The 18,110-nt window shown below is 37.7% G+C and overlaps 1 protein-coding gene and 1 long non-coding RNA gene across 8 annotated transcripts in view; one reads left to right on the top strand and one right to left on the bottom strand.

The window, feature by feature from the left end:
* Positions 1-17,757, top strand: part of LOC125683079 (tRNA wybutosine-synthesizing protein 2 homolog) — a 29,817-nt gene extending 12,060 nt beyond the window's left edge. For 3 of the 7 annotated variants that reach the window (XM_048923809.2, XM_048923806.2, XM_048923804.2), the window contains exons 2-6: positions 6,426-6,787; positions 11,951-12,101; positions 12,229-12,338; positions 15,499-15,656; positions 17,228-17,757. In XM_048923809.2, coding sequence (XP_048779766.2) covers positions 6,426-6,787; positions 11,951-12,101; positions 12,229-12,338; positions 15,499-15,656; positions 17,228-17,719 — 1,273 coding nt within the window. In that variant the 3' untranslated portion in view covers positions 17,720-17,757. Of the gene's footprint in view, positions 1-957; positions 2,979-3,588; positions 3,735-3,957; positions 4,381-6,425; positions 6,788-11,950; positions 12,102-12,228; positions 12,339-15,498; positions 15,657-17,227 lie in introns of those variants that run through there. The other 4 variants (XM_048923812.2, XM_048923811.2, XM_048923808.2 and 1 more) reach the window with 4 other exon arrangements.
* LOC130047002 (uncharacterized) lies at positions 715-3,662 on the bottom strand. Its single transcript, XR_008796091.1, has 2 exons — positions 3,507-3,662; positions 715-963 (listed from the first exon to the last, which is right to left on the bottom strand). It is a non-coding gene; the product is annotated as an uncharacterized LOC130047002 (long non-coding RNA).
* Positions 17,758-18,110: the final 353 nt, after the last annotated feature.

Here is an 18,110-nt window from a genome sequence, read left to right on the forward strand (position 1 = left end):
GATTGTTAGGATATCATTATTATTTATAATTAGTGGTAATTATATCGTATTAACAGAATTAATTATTACCGAATTTTTCAATCTGTTGAAATTTTGCGTTAATGATTAATGGTTTGACCAAATTGCTGTTTATCAGACTAAATGAGTACTTTACAATTATCCAGATTTATCATCTCGTCTCTATCGTCGACGTCATAGGAGTTCTCAATTAGACAGAATGTTTAGAACGTCGCTTAGAAACACAAAATAAATTCTTCCGCTTGCTTGATGAAACCTGGAAATAACTTGGATAATTCTTCCATTCTATACGACGAGAAAGTTAATTTTCATTAGAGAAAATGAAAACCTCGTCTTAAACTAATGTTAGGCTTTTAAAACATACTTATTGAAGATTGAGAGAATGATTTGAAGATTTCCTTTTAAATGTTCCAATCCCGTAAATTGTTCTATTATTATCTCATCTTGTTAATAAATCTAAACATCTTAAGTTATTATTCCACACCAGAAAGAAATCATGCTAATTTTACTGTAAGATAATTCAAGTAAGCATCAAATAATTTACTCGTAAAATAATTTAAGCATCATATACTTTACACGTAAGATAATTTAATCATAAGATAATTTTATCCTAAGATAATTCAAACATAATAGAATTTATATGTATACTTACTCTTTGACAGCCTCGGACACAGGAATTCGGTTGACTTTGGCTTCTTCCTTTAATTGGGCTAATTGTTTCTGAAGGTTTTGGACTTGGTTGATAGGCATGACGTGAATGGTGTAGTATCAAAACAACATCCAGGGAGAAATGAAGAAAACGGGCACGGTACCTCCGTTTTAATTAGTTCTCGGACGACACAGATTCTTGCCTGTAGCTTCTATCTGTTGCGTGATGTCCTTAGTGGTCAAATCCCGCGCATGTGTAGCAGTGTGGTAATATGGTCCGCAGCGGAGGAGAAGCGACTGTAAAGAAACGTGGATATGACGTTTTAGTTACCTGTTTCACTCGATCATCAATAATCACAGGATTTCCCCCCAGAGCCACAACATACAACGCAGATATTGTAAAATTAGATAGCCTTGTAATTCCAACGCTGCATTTGCCAACAGGCACAAATCTGTGAAATTCTCAATGTTGCAGACACACAAATTAAAGAAAATCGATCATGAAGATATATTAAGAGACATCGCCAATTTGATGAGAGCACAATATTGAAGACTAAGACTTCAACACACATGAGATCAAAAACTTGATTAATCATTCAGTCTCTTCCATTTTATCAGGGAACATTCAGACTTGTCTCTCCCCCTGCTCCATTAAGCCTTGCATTGAAAGTTGTGAAACATCATTAGCAGTGATCGCTTTCCCTGGTGTTAATTCATTTGGTCAGTTTATATTTTCAAATAGAAAACCTGGCCAGTATTCTCACAGGGAGGTTTATGGAATCAGTATCAGAAAACTCCATTCTTATTACAAATGCATGCAAGTTTGTTCAAAACGGGTGTTCTTGTGAAACAGATATTCTTTTTTATGATTTTAATCTATTTCTGATCTTCCCAGAAGTGCACACTGCAGTCTAATGGTTTCAAACGTTTTCCGGGAAACGAGACATTTTTATGATTTTCCAAGGACTGATTTATATATAGTTTCAGTCTATGCATAGGATGAGTTTGATAACGTACGGATAGGGTCTACATCAGATTATGTAACATGTATATCACGTGAAATACACAGAAATGTACTGTTTCAAACATGAAAGAAATATAAATGGCTTCATCTCTTCAAATGTGAAAATAATTTCGCGGATCCTTTGATTCTGTGGCGTTTTGTAGATGTATACGAATTATGGGGAAGAATGTACATTATCTATGTTCCATGTGTTAAACGTTCCAGCCACACATATTTTATTTCAAGAGGCAGATAACACTTTAGAGCATAAATGATTTTTATGAATTTTTCGTTTAACTAAGGCAACATGTATGGATGATCTCATGATAAGCTTGTCTTGTAAGTTGTTTTACCTCCCATTTGAGAATTTTTCACTCGTACAGATACGTCACCAGCTTCTAGGTGAAATGTCACAAATTTAGACCTCTACTTAGCGCTCAGGACCGCAACAGCGAGGGTTCTTCATCGTCCCGACGCCTAACGTGACAAGGGGCCTCCGTTTTAAGGTCGTATCCAAAAGATCATCAACTTTTACTACCAGGCGTTTAGCAAAGGAATAGAGACTAAACGTCTGAAGTGACGCAGTGTCAAGATAGAGGATTGAACCCGGGCCCTCCCGGGTGTGACGCGATCACCCTAACCACACAGCTACCGAGACCGGTCTTTGCTGAGGTGGGCGTTGTCTGCACTTTAGACGCTGTCATAGGACGTTCAAGATTAGCTACTCATTCATAAAGGATGCGATAGTCGAGAGAGGGAATTGATTACGTCATAAGAATAGGCACAGAATTTCCGTGTGATTTATGTGTTCATTGTATGTCTAATCTGTGTATAAGGGCTGTTTATCCCCACATATTATTCAAATGAAGAATAAAATGCAATACATGATGTATAAAGCATTTAAACACAGCTAATTCTTATGCAATTAAAAAAAAGAGGGATAAAACAGTCTAGAATACAATACCAATGCTCTCTGGGTTTTTTTTCTGAATTTATGAAGAGGTCCACACCCATTTATGTGGGGCCAAAATTATGAATAAAATCAATTTTAACCAAAGACAAATATGCCTCCCTGCTCAAAGGCCGTAAGCGCCAAGCAAAAGCCTAAATTTTGCATTTCTTCATCGACAATGGTGACATCTCCATATGAGTGAAAAATTCTCGAGAGGGACGTTAAACAATGTATACAACCAACACGGCAAAATTTTCATTTTTGTCGAAGTTATGGAAAGTAGGGACGTAAAATGCTCTATTGTGTTGACTTTACGACCATACTCTGATTGCTCAAACCTTTGATGGTACCGTTACTGTAAGTACAATTGTATAGACACTTATCTTAAAGTGGTTAAAGTCATTTAATACCCACTGTATTGACTCGTGTGAAAAATACAGCCTACCGATTTGTCATCCATGTCTGAAACCAAGTACATTTTCTTTCGCCCTCCTTTTTATTTTTAGTAAAAACTGCTTTGTTGTCGAAGTGTCTGCTATTTAGAGCAGTACATATATAAGGTTTTTTTTATTATGAAGTATTATAAATATACATGCACCGCTCACAATTTTGAAATTAACTGGCTCGTAAAACAAAATGTCTGCCAGATAAAATTAGAAGCAAGCTGTTTAGCATGAGCACTATATCGCCTATATTATATTTTTTCGTGTTTTTAATTCGACTTCAAAGGTTAACAACTTGCCAAAATTCTATTGGAGACAAAGACCGGCGACACCAGACTAGCTTTTAATAAGCAAAACGTGCAAATGATTTTTTTATATAAACTATTTCACATATACACATAAACATCTTCGGAAATAAAACAAACAAAAAATCCATACATACCTGTTGAGTGATGCTGCACTATATACCAGCGCTGGTAAAATGTGAACTCAATATTTAGTGCCGTGTAATTTCCGCCAAGCTCAGCGGAAGTGAATCACATAGCATGGTTGGAAAGGATAGAAGCGTACTTGTAAACTGATTTCAATCCTGGATGGACATTGTCCTGTGTTTAATGTACCATTAGGATATAGTTTGGGTTATGTGATAAAGAAATGCTACGATGATTATGTGAGCAGTTTTTGCAAGGCTTTCCTGTTGTATGGTTTCGTTCCTTGTTTTGACGATTTTTCGATGTTATTTATATACACAGACACCACACTGCCTGGTCTTTGTTTCCTTCTAATACTTTTAATAACACTGTAAATGCGAGATCAAGATTTTTCGGAACATTTATTATCATCCGCCCTTTTCTCAAGTGATATTTTCACTGTGAGTGATATTTTTATTTCAGTCAGGAACATTGTATTTGATACAATGTTCCGAAGTCACAACAAATACACATACAGTCAAACCACGTTATTTCAAACTCGATGGGACCGAGAAAAAACTTCCAAAATATCCGAGGATTCGTGATATCGAGGGTAAAATATTTAACAAATAAGTGGTTGGGACTTCCGAATCACTTCGACATATCCATGGTATTCAAGATATCGGTGTTCAAGATACCGAAGTTCAACTGTATTTGATTTTTCTTTCAGAACATTTTCAAAATATCGATGTCATAGGACAAATACTTACTTTTCCAATGTGTTTACCTTCGTTATTTCTACCATTGAAATGATATCCATGTCAGCATCAATGTGAACGATGTGCGTATAACACAGTACAATTGTTTCAACGGTTGGGAATATTTCAACAGAAATAATAGTAAAATGTAAATATTAAAAAAAAATCAATTTTGAAACTTCATGAGGGTATGAACAGCAACGCTTCAGGACAGCACTTTTCATGACGCGCTAATGTGTCGTAAAGCGTCGCATTTCATGCCCTCATGTATTTTTCAAAAATGAAGTTTATTATAAGTAACATCGGCGTGACCTTGCCACGACGTAAACATTACGATGCACGTTCAAGGAACCAGTCTCCACTAACTACAATATTCCGTGTCCCTTGAATCTTGGTGACTCGCAAGGATGGACAGTTTTAGGGAATCTAAGTGTACAAAACACCGCATATGAACACAATTATAGAATGTAAATATAAGCATGAAATGAATTTTCAACATATGTTGTGCTGTAGCAGGGATCGGGTATGCGATTTTCATATCACATTTTAACACAACTTTTCCGTGTTACAGCACAACAGATGCATGAGAAAATGATTTGTGAAAATCTATATACATGTATCGAGCAATTTGACATTAGCAAAGAGTGTTTACTTTGAAAACTGACCATGACTTCTCATCTAATAATGCTCCATTTGTAATGTGTGAATCTGATGAAAAATAAAACCAGCGAACATGTAATATGCATTATACAAATATTTCATATGTGAAGACAACGCATCACCCAGACCAATTTGACGGTAAATAACCGTACATGCGCACGATCCATCTGAGGTTTACGGTCTTTGACCTTTTTCTAGGCACGCTGCTAATTGCTTTAGTGTTTCAAACTGTTGATCTTAGAAACATCTATTGTTCCCTATGCAATAAACTGAGGTCGAACTTCATGGAATTAGGTGTTAATCGATCAGTTCTACCGGGGTGCTTGGAGGTTAATTACATACAATGCGGGCTTTATGAAAATTTGTTACGGACCAGATATACATGTAGTGACGGTTTTGACGTGAGGAATTTGTCGATTACTTAATTTCATTTTTTTTCTATTTATAAAGTTCTTTCGTAGTTAATTGTAACATGTATTATCATTTGAATATTATTGTTTAGCATTACATCACTGCTATTTGACAAATACCATAGGAATGCGTTCATTTTTATGTCCCCGCTCTAAAATGACCGAGGCATATAGTGTTGTCCTTTTCTGTTCTTTCGTAATAATTCAGTTTTCGTTCATCTTCTCTCCATAAAATGCGCATATTCAAGTGAGATTTGGTGTATAGATACTTTATGAGAATTTTTAATTGGTTCATGTTTGAATGATTTTTGACATAATCACATAAATGTGCCCCCTGGACTTAAAAAAAATCAACCAATTCATAGTTTCCTCTCATTATCTCAGTCACGGATGGTTATTTTGAAATGATTTTCTGGATAGAGATATACGTCACGGTACTACATAGGTCAAGCTGTTATTTGGTTCAGGTCAATGGCAGAGTTATGTCCCTTGAATTAAAAAATTCAAACAGTGCCGGTTTTTCTCATTATCTCAACACGTTGCTTTCTCACACCAAAGACACGTACAGAGGTTGCAATGCTGGGTCATTGCAACACATGTATTAATTAGTAATTGTTGTGTGACATATACAAATGTATATGGCAATTATCATGTTTTGATTTTAAATGAATTCAAGAAATTCTTAGATTTAGACTCGTGTGACTCTTATTAAGAAGGTATTCTACATCGTCATAATGGCTGACTTCCTTTTAAAACATGGAGGAAAATATAGATATCAGCAATATTGGTCTATTCATTTCAAAAATCATCGCCAAGCTGAGTAGCTCAGTAAGTTCGCACGTTGACTGCTGAATTGTAGGTCGCGGGTTCGAGTACAGCAAAGGTTTTAAATTTTTTTCCAGATTGCTTTCTTTTAAAACTGCATTTTTTTTACTAAATGAATTAAATTTGAAAGTTTTCGATTTCATATCCTCAATGTACATATCTTTCACTTTTCATCCATATCAAATTTCTCTGGTGTAGCATACCTCCTTAAAAAACAAAAACAAACTTAGACTGTTGTTTTGCAAATTTGTAACATCATGATATACAATATTATAGTCTTTAATTGAAATAATTTCAGGAAATGTTTGCAGCGATGTGATCTGTACGACTCGGGCAGAAGATCAAAGAGTGCAGCAGACGACAGGGTTGTGCTTCCTCTGGTGGACCGAGGGCTAGATTTAGAACGAATGGTCAGAGATTCACTGGCATTGGAGATCCCATCAGAATGGGAAATTGTCCACGAAAAATTACCTATCTCCAAGAAAAACCACGTGGTCACTCCTTACCAACAGATGGTTTCTGGCATAGAGAAGTTCTTACGTCAAAGCGGTATGCTGCTGACGGAGGAACTAAGGTCTGATATTCCGAAAAACTGGGAACGTCATGGCGACCTGATTATGTTTGCCACCTGCTTTCAAGGTCCTTTCTGGAAACAATGGGGTAAGCATGTCAGTTTGGTAGAAATGATGGCTAAAATGAAAGACATATATACATATAAGTAATACATGTACGTCAGAAAATTTCATGGTACATTGCAATGAGACACTTAGTATCCTTTTCATAAGGTTGTTAACTTCAATGAAGGAGAATTCGGGAATTCTTCCAATTTTGCTTATGTAACCTTGTAACTGAATTTCCTAAACAATAATACAGGTTTGATTGTATATCTTATATAGTTTGAGAATTATGGTGAGATGAAAGCTGAAAATGAGTTTTAACATCAATTCAGAGTGACACGTATGGACTTGATTTTATCTCTGATCACATTTTTGCTAGCGCGAAAATTCCACATTCTACAAAATGACAAATTTCATAAATGTGAATTTTACCTCCTTAACTTTAAAGCTCTTTATAGTATGTCGATACATGTACAAACCAATGAAAACAATCAAGTCGCAACTTGAGATTTCGGTCCTCCAATCAGGTTTCTCCATTTTCTCCAGAAGCTAGAGATTTTGGACCTATTTCATTGACAGCTTTTTGCTTGTACATATACAAAGGTTTGTTTTTTGTAACCCCGCTTTCCAAAAAGAACTACCTATCTATACAAAGTGCAAGTACATGTATATACCATTGACCTCTCAGTCTATGTGTACTGATACAGCGTGACAGTAACAATTTGTTACACACAGTGGCAAAGATGGCGACGCTATGTACCGTGTAACAAATATTTTTGATACATGGCGTCGCCATTCATGCTAAGTTTGCAACAAATTGTTATATACCGTGCTGCAGATGGCAACGGTATGTTACATACCGTGCAGGGACTGTACTTTTTTGTGGTGATTCCGGGACCGTCTCGTTGTCACATACCGTGCCGTATCAGTGCACATTGATTTTTATTTGAAAAGTTTAAGTGACTCTCTCCGAAAGTTTTTAGGAACTGTAAATGATTCATTGCAGCGAATGCTACGATTTGAACGAGGATTTGTGTATAATTGTGTTTAGTAATTGTAGAGCAACCCGTAATCAATTAATTTTACCATTCAGCATTTGGTTTGTGTCTTTACATTTGGATTAAATTGCATTGCTTTATATGAATTAGATGAATATTAATTATGTACATGACGTATGGAGAAATGAAACTATACTTATATGTATACATGTATGTACAACATGTTCAATTTTTAATTGCATTGTAAAAAATGAAGTAAATGCTGAATCATTCAGCATTTACTTCATTTTTTTTTTAATAATTCAGGGGGCCAAATATGATATCAAACGAACTTCTTCAAATACATGTATATTAAACTTGTTATTTCGAAATTTGAGATTTCATGCTCGCAAAAGCTTTGCCCAGACTAAGTGATTTCCGGCGTTCACCTCACAATAAATCAGAAGCTATATAAAATCGAACTTTATATCATTGTTTAGGAATTTATGTTCTGCTTTGTACACATGGAAGCTGTTTTCCAATATTCAATTCCGTTGCAAAGTTACATGGGCGGAATGGGAAGAATCCCGATCTTGTTAAAGGTATAGTACATGCGATGCAAGCGTTTCGCGTGTCGAAGTGACTTTGCTCCAAAGAGGCCCTAAGATTTATTTGACATAAAACGTTGCCCCATAATGTCCTGTTTCTGTGCAGTTTTGAGATAAATTATTATGTATGTGTATATGATATGTACACTAACACGATATGAGGAAACATGTAAGAAATCTACGTCCAGATGCACTGCTTGGTTTAGAGTACGTGCGAATTCACATGTAAACGATCAAAAGTTGTCCATGCCTGGGATTTTCACGTCTTCGTCAAGATATGTTGTTTTTCTTTTCTTTTTAAAAAAAATTATTATTATTAATTTTGTGCGTAAATATGACTGAAAAGCTCCTGATTTGTAAAGAAAATAGAAAGTCGAGAAAATTGTCCATTGCAGGACAAATAGAAAGTGAAAAAAAAACGTATCAAAGATATTACACATTCTGTTAATGCAATGCATAGCTCTTGAAAATCTCTTTACAATGCTACATTCTGCTCAGTATACGAAGTTATAGAAACGGGAGAAATTCGAAGACGGGTAACGGCAGCAAGGGTACAGGTCGGGTATAGGTACATGTATTTTTTTTTTTTTGCTTCGTGTAGTGTGCATATAAGAGCAAACTGAGCGATGATACTTGTAGGAAGAAAAAAAATGCATTCGTTATTAAATTTCGCGAATCTAAATTGGCTTACATGTAAGAAGATATAAAATCTCGAAACCCTCTGCTCTGAAACCGAGGCTGATGACCCTTCATCACGGAGGTAATGGTTTTTGCATTGTTTCTTTTTCATATCCTAATAACCGTCCTTTGGGGCGCTGCTTTGCCGTAATGCAAGGTACATTACCGCTGATTTCATCGTCCAGCAGCTCTTAGCCCAGAATCGCTCATGACCGATTGCGTTCTCCGGCTTGTAATTAAGGTGCCATCTCCTTTTTCTCCTTTCATTGCATTAATTTCCAGCTTCTTTATAATCTCTCTATGAGAGTATTAAAAAGTTAACGCTAGAAATACTTTTATTTATAGATTGGTTATAGTTGAAAATGAAGGCAAATAAATATAAGATGTAAAATGGGGGGGGGGGGGGGCAAAATGAAAGAGAAAGAAAAAATAAAGAAATCGCACGTTGTGCTCTAGAATGTAGCATCACCAGGTCTGAGCGTACTGTGATAAAAGAAAAATAGACCCTTTAAAAAAAAAAAAAAGATAGGGGTTACGAAATTTGAAATCCCCCCCCCCCTTTTGCCCCTGCTTTCTACGGACCTGCAAATCATACGAATATTTTGGGCCCTTTTTAATTTCGAGTTTCAGTTTGACAGTAGGGGGTCGATTGTTGTATATCCGATAACTGATGATACTAATCAAACTTCATAGGTAAGTTTGTCATGACTAATGAATGACCCATATTGATTTTTTAGATCAAAAGGTCAAAGGTCAGAGATAATTTTTAGTATACAGCAAATTTTGTCCGAGTGATAATTACAGAACGCTTAACCTGAAAGTCCACAAACTGCATAGGCAACCTCTATTGATTTTCAGGCCAAAATGTCAATGGTCAAAAAGTCACTGGTCACTGTGTTTTCTTGCGTGTGCTCCGACCTATAACTCAGGAACCTTTTACTAGATAATCGTCAAGCTGATTTTCACTTCCGTTGCTTCACTTTCGTTGTTGTTGGGTACCAGATTTAGTATGTCTGACGTATCTTTGAAGGTTTTAGTGACCCTTCAATGCCTTACAAATTTCCACACGGAAACTATTAGTTACAACCAGTCTTTATCTGGACCGTGGTTCTTCCGCTCAGGGTTCTGGATCATCTGATCATTCATCTTAGGTTTGTATATTTCTGTGAGATGACACGTGTAATTACTGGAGGAAATAGGTCGAACTAAAGTCATGTTTGATTACAATGGATACAAAATCCGGATTGATTTGATTATACTTTGTTTTGAAACCGAGTCCGGATCCGTGAATCTACCCCCGGCCCAGATCAATTTCGCATCGATCTAAGATGGCTTAATGTATTGTTGTTGTGGATAAGAAGATTCTCATCAAACGAGTAACATTTTTAACGGGATAGCAAACAATTTCAAAGAGATATTAAAAGTATTTTAAAAACGCTTCGCATAGGGACAGTTTCGCACTATAGACCCGTCAACTTTTCTTTTAAAATGGAACTACCCCATATTTTGAATTGATATTACATGTGTAAAAATGTATACAATAATTTTAGGATACATCAAGTGTAACCGAGTTCTTAATGAAAAAGTTGATATGTAACATGTAGGTGTCACCACGATTCCTAGCACATAGATTGGTGCAAATACAAACCCAAGACACGTGGACAGTTGCTTAAGAAATTCCGGTGAAATTATGCATGGTCCAGCGAAAGGTCTGTAGCTGAGAGGGAAGGTAGATGACCCCAAATGAAAGGTAGATTTATAAGAAGGGTAAATAGGGTTCTTGATTGTGCACGTGTCTAAATCCCCTCGCTCGGTACTGTGATGGTGTGGGGTTGATGCGGATTAGCCCAAATGAGAGAAAATCAAAGCAAGAAAGGGGCACCTGCTCAGAGCATGTCTTGTGCACTAGCACCAGTATGTATAGATTACATGTAATTTAGGGTCATAATTTATCAACTACACCAATATGAAATACAAGTATTAACGTAAAAGGGAAATATGATTTTTGATTAGTCTGTCATAATCTGACTTTGATATATACCCCCTACCCACGTGTTTCAGAACCAAAAAAAAAAAAAAAAACCTGTCCCCTGCCACCTTTATGAAGTGGGACTGTCACGTGATCAAATCTGGTGAGGACAGGGGGACTTCTTGGTATATTTGATTACAGAGGGACTTCTCGGTATATTTGATTACAGAGGGACTTCTCGGGATATTTGATTAAAGAGGGACTTCTCATTATATTTGATTACAGAGGGACTTCTCGGTATATTTGATTACATACCGCACTACGTCGTAGCCCAGTGACATAAAATGATCATACTAAATAGTCATCCCAAATTAACGCATTTTTAACTGGACGTAAATTCAAACTAGTCTGTTAGGACAAAGAAAAAGGAGGAATTCAAGGTTCAATCGAAGATTGACGATTTGAGTAATTTCGATCGGGACGCAAGCTCGTATTTCACCACTAGCCCTGGCTAATGATGCAGCGGATTTGTTATCGCAGAAGTAATGAGGCAGCCCTCTGTTCTAACCTACTGATAGATTCTTCTTTGTTTTCACCTGAGCGACTTGCCTGGTCCGAATTGGGGTATATCGTCTTTGGTATCCCAACAGCTAATTTGGTCGGTTACGTTTACAGAACAATGTATAATATTACGTGCATATCCGAACTGATCGCTGTGCATTGCTCTGTCATTAAAGTAAGATCAAGGTTTTAGGTGTGTAATTATAGCGAATCCGGATTTTCAGAATTAAACATCATTGTAGTGGGTTTTTCCAAGTGAGAATCGGAGTCAGACGTACATATTGTAGCTGCAGATATGTAGCTCTCTGGTAAAATATTGGAACATACCATCTGTCCCAATAACCCAGAGAGCTACCGATCGGCAGCTACGTCACAGTAACGTCAGATGATAAGGAAATAATTGTCTGTTACAGGTGACGAAATCTGGTTCTTAATCTCAAAGATTCTGTCCTGTAAGAAATTGGCACTGAAAGGAAATGTAATTTCCAACGAATACCGAACCCCACGTGTCTCCATGCTGCTGGGACAGGACGGCTGGGTGGAGCATGTTGACAATGGCATCAGGTCGGTGCAATTTCTAGGCATGTTGCAAATCTTCCGATATCCTAATACAATGTTAAAGTGTTTCTGTGTCTCAGTGCCCCCCCCCCCCTCTCTCTCTCTCTGAAAATTTTGACTTTTTTTTTATCAGGTACACGTATGACGTCACGAAATGTATGTTCTCATCTGGGAATGTGACCGAAAAACTCCGAGTCGCCAGTTTCTGCTGTGAAAATGAAACAGTAGTTGACCTTTATGCAGGTTAGTGACAAAATAACCACAGCAAATGAGTATTTTAATGTCTAGCTCCGGTACGGCAGTTGCCGTCTATAAAATGTCCAGATGTCTGAATATATACGGTGCATTAATTTCATCAATGATTCCGTGTTTTTATGTCTGCGTCTACACCTATATGCACGACTGAAATATCAATTCCACCTTAGATTTCGTAATCATGAAATGAAGCCGCGTGTGCAGTTATTTAAGAAATAATACATGACGACATGAACTGTGACGTTTTACGTCAGCATTCTTCGTGAAGCGCGTTAGTATGCCGGCGAGAATCGTGAAGCGCGTTAGTATGCCGGCGAGAATCGTGAAGCGCGTTAGTATGCCGGCGAGAATCGTGAAGCGCGTTAGTCGGCGAGAAGTGTCGTGAAGCGCGTTAGTATGCTGGCGAGAATCGTGAAGCGCGTTAGTCGGCGAGAAGTGTCGTAAAGCGCGTTAGTCGGCGAGAATTGTCGTGAAGCGCGTTAGTCGGCGAGAAGTGTCGTGAAGCGCGTTAGTATGCCGGCGAGAGGCGTCAGTACTGTTCATTCCCTCATGCATTTTCAAAAATGAAATAAAAGGAGGAAATGGTTATCATTACAAAGGCAAAAACATTGGAAATGTAAACACGTCAACACGGTTTATCGGTGCAAGAGTGTACTCTAAGCTTATTTCCTTGCTATAATAATGTACTTTAGAATTATTTCCTTACTCATAACTGTTTCATTTCCCGCTCGGCTAGCTACGGTCCTTCAAAAATATCCTTACAAATTTGGAAGCTTCGATTAGAAACTGAATTATGAAAAAGCTTTCAGTCTAGCAGTTTTGTCCTCTTGAATTTTATAACTCCTCCAAGCAACGTCATTTAAGTATCAACTAATTCCAGCCTAATTAGAGAGATTTCTCCGCCCGATTCTAGTCCTAATGCACTACCGCTATTCTGTGCATGGTTCCATTATTATTTCCGGCTCTCTGTCTATTATATTTTCTCTTTCAATTACCTGGGGGGTAGTGAGCATAACAAATTGACATTTCTCGAATTATTAACCTGTTTTTAAAGGCAGCGTCCAAAAAAGTCACTTTTACTTGGCTGTTGCATTCCAAATGAAGGATCGGTCCTAATTTGCATTTTCCAACCATAAGAGAGGTATAAATACTTTACTGGCCAAACAATCGAGTGTAGTATTTTAGTATAGATATGTATATTTTTAAGAATGTTTTGTTCATCGTATTATCGATCACAAATGTATATTTTCGAAGACTGTAATTTTGAAAATTGAAAACACTATGTATTTAAAATTAAGATATCTCGCCAGGGAGGTTAGACGGGACGGATCCAAAAAACGGGGTACCCAAGTTTGTATCTTTTCTGTCTATAAGGGAGAGGGGGTTGAAGAACCGAAAGTGGCAAAAATCACCCTTTTTGTTAAAAATGTTCAACCAAAGGCAATTTTCAATCCCGTAACCCCCTCTAGATCCGCCACTGTGTGTGTTACCTTTACACACAACCCTCTCTAGATCCGCCACTGACTGTGTGTGTTAGCTTTACACATAACCCTCTCTAGATCTGCCACTGTGTGTTAGCTTTACACATAACCCTCTCTAGATCCGCCACTGTGTGTGTTAGCTTTACACATAACGTCCTCTAGATCCGCCACTGTGTGTGTTAGCTTTACACATAACCCTCTCTAGATCCGCCACTGTGTGTGTTAGCTTTACACATAACTTCCTCTAGATCTGCCACTGTGTGTGTTAGCTTTACACATAACCCTCTCTAGATCCGCCACTGTGTGTGTTAGCTTTACAGATAACGTCCTCTAGATGAGATCCGCCACTCTGTGTGTTAGCTTTACACATAACCCTCTCTAGATCCGCCACTGTATTTTAGCTTACACATAACGTCCTCTAGATGAGATCCGCCACTCTATGTGTTACCTTTACACATAACCCTCTCTAGATCCGCCACTGTGTGTGTTAGCTTTACACATAACCCTCTCTAGATCCGCCACTGTGTGTGTTAGCTTTACACATAACCCTCTCTAGATCCGCCACTGTGTGTGTTAGCTTTACACATAGCCCTTTCTAGATTCGCCACTGTGTTTTAGCTTTACACATAACCCTCTCTAGATCCGCCACTGTGTGTGTTAGCTTTACACATAACCCTCTCTAGATCCGCCACTGTGTGTGTTAGCTTTACACACAACCCTCTCTAGATCCGCCACTGTGTGTTAGCTTTACACATAACCCTCTCTAGATCCGCCACTGTGTGTGTTAGCTTTACACATGACCCTTTCTAGATTCACCACTGTGTTTTAGCTTTATACATAACTCTCTCTAGATTCGCCACTGTGTTTTAGCTTTACACATAAACCTCTCTAGATCCGCCACTGTGTGTGTTAGCTTTACACATAACCCTCTCTAGATCCGCCACTGTGTGTGTTACCTTTACACACAACCCTCTCTAGATCCGCCACTGTGTGTTAGCTTTACACATAACCCTCTCTAGATCCACCACTGTGTGTGTTAGCTTTATACATAACCCTCTCTAGATTCGCCACTGTGTTTTAGCTTTATACATAACCCTCTCTAGATCCGCCACTATGTGTGTTAGCTTTACACATAACCCTCTCTAGATCCGCCACTGTGTGTGTTAGCTTTACAGATAACGTCCTCTAGATCCGCCACTGTGTGTGTTAGCTTTACATATAACCCTCTCTAGATCCGCCACTGTGTGTGTTAGCTTTACATATAACCCTCTCTAGATCCGCCACTGTGTGTGTTAGTTTTACACATAACGTCCTCTAGATCCGCCACTGTGTGTGTTAGCTTTACACATAACGTCCTCTAGATCCGCCACTGTGTATGTTAGCTTTACATATAACCCTCTCTAGATCCGCCACTGTGTGTGTTAGCTTTACACATAACGTCCTCTAGATCCGCCACTGTGTGTGTTAGCTTTACACATAACGTCCTCTAGATCCGCCACTGTGTCTGTTAGCTTTACATATAGTGTGTGGGGGTAGTGCCCTTTTTATGGACACACGGTTATGATTAACTATCCAAGACATTGTCATCGTTCACAGCGTCTTTATACGTGAGATTGCATTTCTTTATATAAAAAAAATTTCTGACTTGCACTGTTTGTACGGGACAGGTATCGGGTATTTCACCTTGCCCTATCTAGTCCACAGTAGAGCACGCTTCGTCCACGCCTGTGAATGGAACCCGGATGCTGCGGCGGCGTTAAGGAGAAATCTCTCTCTGAATAAAGTGGAAGAGAGATGCATGATTCACTTCGGAGACAATAGAGAGGTGTGTATATTTCTGATAACAACATTCCTCTTGATGATAAAAGTACTGTGATCAACTTTCTTGTTAAGATTTATATTTAAGGAATACATTTTCAGGCTGTTTGTATTATGGGGTAATTTGTATAATTCTTTTATGCAATGTTTATATATCCCCATAAAACAAACAAGCTAGCTGAATGCTCAGGTGAGCTTTTCTTATGAAAACTTATCCGCCCATCCGTCGTCATCGTTGTAAACTTTTCACATTTCCGACTTCTTCTCTAGAACCGCTTTGCCAATTTCAACCCAGTTAGCTACAAAGTATTCTTAGATAAAGGGGATTCCGGTTTGGTCGTCTCCCTTCCTTGGGAAGATATATAAGAAATAGTGAAAAATAATGCTCCCTTCTCAGTCTGGGCCACATTTTACACAAGAACTTTTCCTCTTTTGCTATGTCTTTTATATTCGATGTTGTCAGATTAAATTGTGATTTTAATACAAATACGAAATTTCTTTATGTAATTTCATCTAAGTATAATCTCACAAACTTAGTTCATTTAGCCTGGATTTCAAACATTGAAAGCTTATGAGAGATTCTAAAATTCAATTTTCAGTTAGTAAGAATGTTAAGGGAAAAACGGAGCATATGTAGACATTCGAAGCGAGTTACTGCATATGTACTAACTTTAGTGGTATTTATATTTTAACGGATCTGGCTTTGTCGTATGTACAATGTACGCTAATTCATTAACACCGAAATTTAAATATCAAAACGTTTAGAACTACCATGCAACATTTAGCGATAATTTGTAATAACGCCTTTAGTCAGTGGCGGATTTAGAGGGGCCCCCCTAAAATTTTCAAATTTAAGGTAAATCGCTGTATCTTGTTTCGGAAAATGTACTAAACATAAAAGAAGCAATAATTTCTTCCACTCGAGGAGAAATAAATGACAAAATCCTTTGATTTTTTTAATTATTTATTGGGAGAACTTAATTTTTTCCAAAAACCCCTTAAAATTTGGATCATATTATTAATTTCACCTTATTAAAATGATAGAAAATAGTACATATGACTTAATAGGAGAAATTTTTCAAGCCACATAAAATCTATAAAATCCAGGAGCTTCCGGGGGCTTCACCCCCTGCCTCGTAAAGTGGCGCCCCCCGTAAATACAATTCTTGGATCCACCCCTGTTAGTGGCTGTAGAATTGTAGGGGGGAATTGGGATATGCCAGGTAGCTACAGATCCACCCCCTATAAAAACCTTTCATTTACAGCGCAACGTTTTCTGCGCAGGATTCAGGTCTTACATGTACAACATCGCTGAATTCATGCATCGCTGTCTCAAACTTTCACATTAAAGAATACTAAAATATTTTCCAATTACTTTGGTATTAAAATTTACCTTCAAACATTTGTTAAACTCAACTGTACTAAAAGTTGTTTAAAATACCTGTAAGTAAATACATGTATTGAAAATATTTTTTGTCTTTTGCAATTCTACGAGTTTTGTTTTAGACTGAAAACTTAGTGTACTGAATTAAATAGAGTATGTATGATTGTCTCTAGATACAGTCTCTGTCTTTACAGCATTGCCCAAAAGACATTGCAGATCGAGTTAATCTTGGACTCATTCCATCCTCAGAGCCGGGATGGGAGATGGCCTGCGCAGCTTTGAAGAAGTGTTCGGGTGGAATTCTTCACATCCACAGCAACGTGGAAAGCAAAGAGATAAAAGTTGAATATAATGAAAATTACGATGAAGCGTGTTCAGAATGCAGAAATCTAAACGACTGTGATTCATCAAAACAAAGAGGTGAAAAGCCTTGTGATGACGGAAGACATCCATGTTCACGTAACGGTGCACGTGACGAGGAATATTCCCGGGAGTCGGAAAGGGCTGCTACAAAGAAAAGATGGAGGGAATGGTCCGCGGAAGTGTCCACTAACATCAGACTTATCTTAGAACGTATCCATACATCACAGCAGTGGAAAACAAATAGTTTACATATCGAACACGTCAAGTCATATGCACCGCATGTGGATCATCTAGTTTTAGACCTTGATTGTAGACCTGTCTGAAATATTTATTTTTCTAATATACATGTATACATACTATACTTCTATGTTACTAGTAGTCATTTGTCACTACAACATGTCACATTTTATTATCAGTGAGGTGGTGGTTTTACATACTGATCAGATGAAGTAGCTTTCTCCCTGTTGATAGTCGGTACCATTTCCTTTTCCCCTTTGATCCGCCACTTCAAAGAAAGAGCAAATTCGTTTCGGCACACGAATACCAGTTCATCCAGTCTGATTAAAATCACCCCCCCCCCCTCTTCTCCTTACACTCGTGAGGAGACGCCAGTTCATCTACAGGACTCATATGAGGCGATCCCAAGATCCCATTTTACCAGTCAGGTGCTATTATCGATCTCGAAGCAATATTTCTATGCAGCATTCCCAAATC

Source organism: Ostrea edulis, chromosome 6 (assembly GCF_947568905.1).
Source record: "Ostrea edulis chromosome 6, xbOstEdul1.1, whole genome shotgun sequence".
Taxonomy (NCBI): domain Eukaryota; kingdom Metazoa; phylum Mollusca; class Bivalvia; order Ostreida; family Ostreidae; genus Ostrea; species Ostrea edulis.